The sequence below is a fragment of the Elephantulus edwardii genome, unplaced genomic scaffold (genome assembly GCF_000299155.1).
Source record: "Elephantulus edwardii isolate Elephantulus edwardi_28Jun2011 unplaced genomic scaffold, EleEdw1.0 scaffold00010, whole genome shotgun sequence".
In the NCBI taxonomy this organism is placed as follows: Eukaryota; Metazoa; Chordata; class Mammalia; order Macroscelidea; family Macroscelididae; genus Elephantulus; species Elephantulus edwardii.
In genome coordinates this window covers 32,799,445-32,808,153 of record NW_006399760.1, presented here as the reverse complement: position 1 = coordinate 32,808,153, position 8,709 = coordinate 32,799,445, and the positions used below count along the sequence as shown (strand labels likewise).

Sequence of the window (8,709 nt, the reverse complement as noted above, 5' to 3'; positions counted from 1 at the left end):
AAAAATATTACAAAACTGAACCCTGTACATTCACACTTGAGTCCAAACCATTCTGCACGTGGCGGGACCCCGCAGTTCGGTTACCCTTCCCGCTCACGGCTTTCTCCTCTTGAGGGTCAGGATTGGAGTCTGTGTCATTTGAGTGGTGTGTGAGAGAGTTTTCACTGCCCGTGGGAGAGTCTACACTTTCATACCCTGCACTGAGTTGGTTTATGTAACTACTACCTCCTCTGCCAGTTCTCTCTTCAGAGCTGTTGGAAGCCTTATTCCCATTCCCTGGAGAAGGAGGAAAGTCATCTTCAGCTGTGTTCCCCTCCCTATGAAATCCAGACCCAGACGTCCTCTGATGGGAGGAGCTGCCGTTACTTGGTCCGTTAGCCAGGCAACTGCAGTCTTTCCCCATGGCTTCGGCCTGTTCCACAGGCTCAGAAGCTATAGTCCTGCTGGTACTGGGGGTGGAGGCTTGAGACTGTTGCTGTTGGTACTGAGCCAGCTGCTGACGTGTCTCTTTGAGTTGTTGCTGAAGAACCAGAATGGTACTCTGCATGCCCTCCACTTCCTCGTCCAGTTGGATGATGAAGTCATTCAGCTCATCCTGACTGCTTTTAAGCTCCTCGCTATATTTCTTCTGTAAAGCCAACTCAGCTTCAAGTTGTGCAATACGTCCCTGGGACAGCTGCCTTCCAAGCTCTTGGTTCTCCTGGATAAGCATTGGATACTTCGCCATTAATTTTTTGCCTGTTTGGAATGGATTTGAATGATTAAGAGAGAACCTAAGTCACTCTTGTTTAAACTGCACTTAAAATGCTGGGACAAGCTGGAACATTTCTCTTCTACTCATCTTAGACTCCATCATCACCAAGTGAAAACTCGAATTGGTGACTTACAAAATGGGCTGATGGAAAATTCACCTCCAGGGTTGGATGGAAGCATGAAGAACGTAATGCCTCATTTATCTCAAAGAGTAAACAAATTTTCTAGAAATAACCACTAATACCTTTTTGAATACAGTGTCTCACTTAGGCCAGCCCACAGTCCAACACAGTATCTTCCCAGTCTTCCGGCAGGTACCCTGGGAAGTTGTGCATATTAATTTCTATTGCAATCTCTTGGGATTAAATGTCAATAGGGAACAAGTGGCAAAACTCTTGTTAGTGACAGCTGGAAAATAGTAGGTATTTTAAAAATGAGACACAGAGCCTTTCCCTTCACTGTGAAGAGCACAGCAATGGTCTTCCCAAACACCTGCTCTCCACAGTCCCCCAAATGAAAATGTTAAAAGTACAACAAAATCATAATATTCCTTCAACTTTTTTTTAAAAAAAACACAACTATTGCAAGGCACATTTAATATCCTGAATGCAATACAAAAGGCCCAAATACAATGAAGAAACACATCCCCCATTAACACAATGATCTTTGAGCTTGTGCCTGTTGAATGGAATGGGGATTCAATCCATTTCACTACTGGGGGAGAAATAAACGCAGGGGTCTCAGCACAGCCATTACCCTTATACAATCTAGCTGTGAAATGAATGTTTATCATGCTTTGAACAGTTCAGACCTGATTTTGACAACCACACCTCTATGTTTGTACAGTCTACAGCATTAGCAACCATTCAAAGAACACACCATTGATTAAATCCATTGATTAAAGGCTCAATCAAGTAACAGAGCCCCAAGCAAAATGGTTAGTTACGTGTACGAACTACTTGTACTGACATCTATTAGTCAATTCTTATGACTATTCAAAGTTGGTTCTCAGCAAATAAACTCTTTAAAGGCAGTATTATTACCTCACTCAAGTTTTGACCCAGAAGTTCAACAATAATCATCAAGTCCACAGTCTTATTGGCAAAACTAATATACAATGTCTCTAAGTCACTATGCTCAACATTAAAGAGTGATGCATATTCCATTTTAGCTTTTATTGGGATTTTACATGTTCAATTCAGGTTTAAAATGTCTAGGTTTTCATTCCTCCAAACTGTCTGATGACACAGTGTGCTTCACTGTGTCTTAAGAAGACTTAAGACTTCTGTTTCTCCCTCTATTTTCTTCACACAGAAACTTTTCTCAAGTGTCTAAGATTCCTAGAAGGGGAATGTCTCGGAGGTAGCCACTTCTTCGGAATAGTCCGATGCCATCAGGCCTCTGAAGCAAGGGGAAGGGGAAGAGAAAAAAGCTGAAACACAAGGTTCATCTGGAAAGTTTTACATTAACCAATACAAGCTGGACAGTTAAGAATGTGGCTTTTTTGGCTCAAAAAGTCTGAGTCTTGGTGTGGAAATGAGTACGTGGCTGTCCCACCACAGTTTTCTTGCAGTGGGACTGTCAGGGAAGTCTTGACTGGGGAGTATGATTTGTTTACCTATCAGGCGTAAACTTCCAGGCACGCAGTTCATTTTGGGCTTGTTCCAGTTTGTCTTTAGTCTGTTCCAGTTCCCCTTTCATTTTTAGAAAAAACAAGTTGATTGTTGGGTCTACCATTGTTGATCTCAGTTGGGCAACGCTCGGCTGCTGGACTTGCTTGAGGTACTGGATCTGAGTAGTACACTCTTGCATCTCCTGTTCCTTGATTGCTAGTCTCATTACAAGGATGTTTTCTCTGCGTGCAGACTCTTGCGGTTGCTGCTTCAGTTTTTCTTCAGATTCCCTTAAGCCAGTTACATCATTAGAATTAAGATCTGTGTACTTGCCCTCCAAAGCTTGCACATATGCTTCATACTGCTTCCATCTTAGAATTCACTCATCTCGAGCCATAACTTTGGAGTCTGTTTCACTCAAGCGAACCTTTTTGGGAAGAGGTTCTTCGTTGGTCATCTTGAACCACACGCCGCCTCGGGGGTGCTGTGGTGCCACCCGCCCGCCTGCCTGCCTGCGCGGGAGGAGAGGCGAGCAGCAGCGGCTCCGCGGGCGTCCCGAGCCCCGAGGCGCCCAACGCGGAGCTCGCCCTCGCGGCCCTCCGCCCGGTCCGCTGTCCCGCGCCGCCAGAGCGCAGAGCCCAGAGGGGGAGGGGAGGGGCCGGCACCCAGATGCTTTTTTAACAAAGTTGTAGGTTATGCCAAATTTTAATTCCTGCTATCATTCTCTTCCCTTCCTCCTAGATTTACTCCAGTGACAGCAAGTTTTAAGTCCTACTTTTTGCCTCCAGATTCTGATTGTGAATTCATTTTCAGTCTTTGCTTTCTCAGCTGGACATTTCTGAATGATGCAGGATGTTACATTTGGGTTCCAAACCCACATATGGCACAATCCTGTGGTGGGCAGAGGACTATTTCCTTCAAGGCCATAACTTAAGGATTAAGTTCTAGTTTCAAATCTGTCACTTTCACCATGCCGACAGCCTCACTGATCCTGTGTGGGTGTTAAACTGAAGATCCAAGTCATTATTTGGGTCTGTCAAATGACTGCAGAACATCAGCAAGCAGAGGGAGCTCAAATACTTCTGGCTCTCTTGCTTTCAGTCTCCTTTCCATTCTTGGCACCAAATACTGCTAAATGAACTCTGTAAAATAGAATTGCTATGTCTACACATGTAAAAATTTTATTTTTCTGTACCAAATGGTCCACACTTTTGGAAAAATACAATACTAGAAGATACCGCAAAGAGACTATAGCTGACATCCAAGCAGATATATACACACCCATGTTTATCATGGCTTTGTTCACAATAGCAAGGAGTTGGAAACAACCTAAGTGCCCATCAACAAACGAATGGATAGAGAAGCTGTGGTATATTCACACAATGGAATACTACACTGCATTGAAAAACAAGGAACTCATGCGATAGTATTCAAAATGAGTGACCCTGGAGGACATTATGCTGAGTGAAATATCTCATTCACAAAAGAAAGACAAATACTTCATGGTGCCACTGTTATAAAGCAGGACTGACCTTGGGGTTGGGGAGAGACTGAAAAAGATGGGTTCAATAATGTATACTGTATTGAAACAGATGAGGTAGAAAACTGTTTAAAAGGAATATGTTATTAGATATTTTTTTCATGACAGGAGTCCAGAGTGAAGGCTGCATAATGGAGTGGACTTGGGGGAAGGGACTGTAAAACAATGAAAAAAATTTTTCTTGTACTTTTCCAAGAGGGTAGTGTACTAGAGGGGAGGATTGGGAGAAAGAAAAGTGCAACAATGAATGAATGGAAATCCAAAGTCTCTGTAAATTTTCACTGAAATTAATAATAAATTTAAAAAAATACAATACTAAATTGTTGAGTTTGTTATTCACTCTCATGCTAACACTATGGATAACTTTTTTTTTAACTAAACAGAATTTAAACTATGGATATTTAAAATGTGATCACAATTTGACCTTTCTGTTTGAGAAATTTATTAGTCTTATTTATATGCTTTTATGCTTTATGGCTTACTAAACAAATAGGCCTACTTTTCAAGGGTCAGAAATAAATAAAATTTGAGTGAACAGTTTATTAGTCAGAGATTTTAAACATCATAGCAACCAGATAGGCTCATTAACAAACATACTTCTAATCTATACTTAATGTTCTTTAACTAAGGAGGATTTTTTAGCTACAAGTAGCAAAAGATACTGATATGTAGAATAAAGCATCAGTAATAATTAACAGACAAGTTATTATAGACACCAGTATAAAACAATAAGCAAATAAAGCTTCAAAAATGCAAGTAATAAAAGCACCTTACATTAGGGTATACAAGAAATTCATTACTAAGATAGTAATCCAAAGTTAGGATAAGCAATTACTTTACTAATTAATTGGTTCTTATGGCACCAATTCATACCATTTTGATCAAAGATGCTACTTAAATAAAAAAGGACTTTAGGTACACGTAGTTTTACAGTTGTTTTAATAATATATTAATATACTGATACATTGATTTTGCACATACTATATTTGAACAAATTTGTGTGTCTGTGCTCTCTCTCTCTCTCTGTGTGTGTGTGTTTGTACCGTCAAATAAGATCTAACTGGTATAGGAGGAGCCTGTTCCTCCTTCTCCAGCAGAGTACCTGGCGCATTCAAACTACTCACTGGGGTTACAGTATAGCTTCTTGCCAAACAAATTAAATATTTTAGATAGTAACTATTTAGTAGTTGTTCAGAGTTCTGGAAGATTCAAATAAATGAAGCTATTCTTTTTCTGAAGCTGAATAAATGTCATTCCATGAAAAGATTTCAGTAAAAGAGCTATTAATACCATGTCTTCAAAGCACCAGTCAAAAAAAAGGTAACTTAAACTAATTATGGGATAGAGACATACACACACACACACACACACACACACACACACTCACTCCACCCGAAGAAGTAATCATCTGGTGACATGTCTGCATATGAGAAGTCAAATTTATCAGTATGTAGATAGTACAGTTGCTACTGCTAACACTATAGGAAATACTTCAAGCATAAAAATAAAGGATGATCAGCATTGCAAAAGGATTTTCAAAATCACAGTAAACTCATAACTAGGAAGGCATGTTAATAGTAACAATATGAACAGCATCATCTGTAGCATTCAGGATAACTTAATGAAGCATAAAACACATAGACATGTAAAGCAGAGCCATTGGCTATTACCTGGTGCTGGCGATGCTTGGCGATTCTGCTCCAAGTCTACATCTTTCTAGCTGACTGGCAACAATCTGCCTTTCCACTTCCAGTTCTCGAGTAAGGCGTTGAAATTGAAGTTCCTACGAGTCAAGGAAATAAAAGTGTGTAAGGCAATGACGTTTGCTGTTCAGGTTTATGAATTACAGGATATCACAGGAAAAACAGGAACATATCCATAACACGATACTTAGTGTAGCTTTGTAAAATTCAAATTTCTGATGGAATTGTTGGCCTACAAATCCCACTGTCTACAGTTTTTCATTTTTCAAACATAAAAGAAATAAAGTATCACTCTTTGGAAAAATGCAGACTACTAAATCCTTTGTGTGTGTGTGTGTGTGAGAGAGAGAGAGAGAATTTTAACGGAGGTCCTTAAATGCTACTCTGCTACAGCTACAGTATGTTAACAGACTTGAGGTTTCCAAAAATAGCACTACATGTTTCTACATCAAAGACACACCAGATACTATAAGTCACTCATCTTGAACAGCTAATATTAATTTTCTTCATAATGTATGAAAGAGCTCTGGTAGCCTAATGGTAAGAAACTATGCTGTAATCCCAAAGACCCAGGGTTCAAATCCATCAGATACTCTGTGGGAAAAGGATGGACAATCTCCTGTGAGATAATCTGCCTCTGATACCCACTGGAGGGTAAGCTATGGGTTGGTTCTGATTCCACAGCAAAGATAATGTATGGTAATGAATGAGAGCAAAACAGTAAAACTGTCCAGCCCATGGCCAATTGGCAGCATCAGTATGGATGGTGAAGAGACTGCAATAGTTAAGAGTTTTAATTTACTTGGTTCCACAGTCAACACTCTTGGTAACAGCAGCCAGGAAACCAAGAGACGAATTGCATTGGGAAAGTCAGCTGTCAGGGACCTCTTCACAGTACTGAAGAATAATGACATCAGGCTGGAGACTAAGGTGTGCCTGATCCAGGCTATAGTCTTTGCAGTTACATGTTATGCATCAGAGAGTTGGACAGTGAATAGGGATGATAGAAAGAGAATAAATGCCTTTGAGCTGTGGTGCTGGAGAAAAGTTTTGAATATACCATGAACTGCTAGGAGAACAAACAAGCTTGTCCTGGAGAGGGTGAAGTTAGAATGCTCCTTGGAGTCAAGGATTCTGAAGCTTCGTTGGACGTACTTTGGGCATGTCGCAAGGATTGGTCCTTGGAGAAGGACATCATCTTTGGGAGAGTGGAGGGGCGGCACATGAGAGGAAGACCTTCAATGAGATGGATTGATTCTGTGAGTGGAGTGGTGGGAATGAGTGTGTTTGAGATGCCGAGGTTGGCACAGGATAGAACGGCGTTTAGGGCTCTTGTACATAGGGTCACTATGAGCACTATGAGTCACAAGCGACTCGATGGCACATAACAACAACAACAATGTAAGAATCACTTTACCATGTTTGGCAAAATGCTTTTGAATTGTTAAGGGAGTATGGGGATGGTTGTGTGGTGTCATCATTCTAATTCCACAGAAAGTCCTGCTATAAATGAGCAACAAAATTTTGGCAGTGTCACAAACAAATCTATGTGTCATTATATGAGGGAGGAGGTAACATAAAAAGGCAGGGGACTGATTATATTGAATTCTAAATTATATTAAAAAGATAGAAATATTGTCCAACAATTACATTACCTAATCCATGGTTGCTCTATCATTAAACAAGTTCTATTAAAAGAGTTGTTTAAACTTTGTACTTCTTTCACTGTTATCTTGATGAAGTTTTAATAATTAGGAAGTGTGTTATTGTTGATAGCTGCCATCAAGTTGAGTATGACTCATCCTGACTGCAGAAACAATAGATCTGAACCCTGTTTCATCCTGTGCCATCCTCATCATTTCTGACACACCTGAGCTCATTGAAACAGTCATTGTGTCAATTCATTTTGTCGGGGTCTTCCTCTATTTCACTGATCTTCCACCTTTGAAAGCATGATGGCCTTTTCCAAGGAACAGCCTTTCCTAACAACATGCCCAAAGTATGAGATGAAGCTTCACCATCTTTGCCTCGAAGCAGCACTCTGGCAGCATTGTCTCTAAGACACACCTGTTTGTTCTTTTGGCAGTCCATGAGATATTCAGTATCTTTTTCTACCACCACAACTCAAAGGCATCGAACCTTCTTCTGTCATCCTTATTCACTGTCCAGCCCTAAGATATATAGCAAGTGACTAAAAATATAATGAAATGAAACCAGGTGCACCTTAGTCTTCAAAGAGATACTACTGCTCTTCAGTATTTTTGGGAGGTCTCTGACAACAGACTTGTCCAATGCAAAACATCACCTGATTTCCTCATTGCTGGTAACAATAATGTTGATTATTGATCCGATCATGATGAAATCCGTGACAACTTTAATCTTTTCTCCATCTATCAGGATGTTGTTAACTGGTCAAGTGGCGAGCAATTTCTTGATGCTGAGATATAATCCATATAAAAAACAGTAGTTCTTGATCTTCTGCAGCAAGTGTTATACGTCCACTTTCAGAAAGTATATTTGAGTCATCTGCATAATGCATGATGTTTATGAGTCTTCCTCCAATGCTGATGCCACATTCCTTTTCAGAATCAAATTGCACAAATTACTTGCTCAGTGTACAAACTGAAGAGGTATGGAGAAAGGATACAGCCTTAATGCACATCCTTCGTGATTTTAAAACATGCTCCATTGTTCTGTTAGAACAACAACTTCTTGATCTAGATAAAGATTTCACACAAGCACAATTATGTGTCCTGGGATTCCCATTCTTCTCAATGTTAGCCATAATTTTTTGTTATGATCTACACAGTCAAATGCCTTTGCATAATCAATAAAACACACAGACATTCTTCTGAGATTCTATGATTTCAGCCAAGATCCATCTGGCATCAACAATGATATCTCTGGTGCAACAGCATCTTTTAAACTCAGCTTGACCTTCTGGCAGTTCTCTGTCACTGCAATGTTTTAGCTGCTTTTACATCTTCAGTGATATTTTGCTTGCACATAATATTAAAGGTTTGTTCTATCATCTCTTCATTTTGTTGGGCCATCTTTCTTGGCAATGGGAACAAAGACGGATCTCTTCCAGTCAGATGGC

At 40.1% G+C, this 8,709-nt stretch overlaps 1 protein-coding gene and 1 pseudogene across 3 annotated transcripts in view; both read right to left on the bottom strand.

Moving 5' to 3' along the window:
- Positions 1-8,709, bottom strand: part of PKP4 (plakophilin 4) — a 368,717-nt gene that overhangs the window by 160,146 nt on the left and 199,862 nt on the right. For all 3 annotated transcript variants that reach the window (XM_006880795.1, XM_006880796.1, XM_006880797.1), the window contains one exon: positions 5,577-5,689. In XM_006880795.1, coding sequence (XP_006880857.1) covers positions 5,577-5,689 — 113 coding nt within the window. The remainder of the gene's footprint in view (positions 1-5,576; positions 5,690-8,709) is intronic.
- LOC102862741 lies at positions 8-2,823 on the bottom strand (annotated as a pseudogene).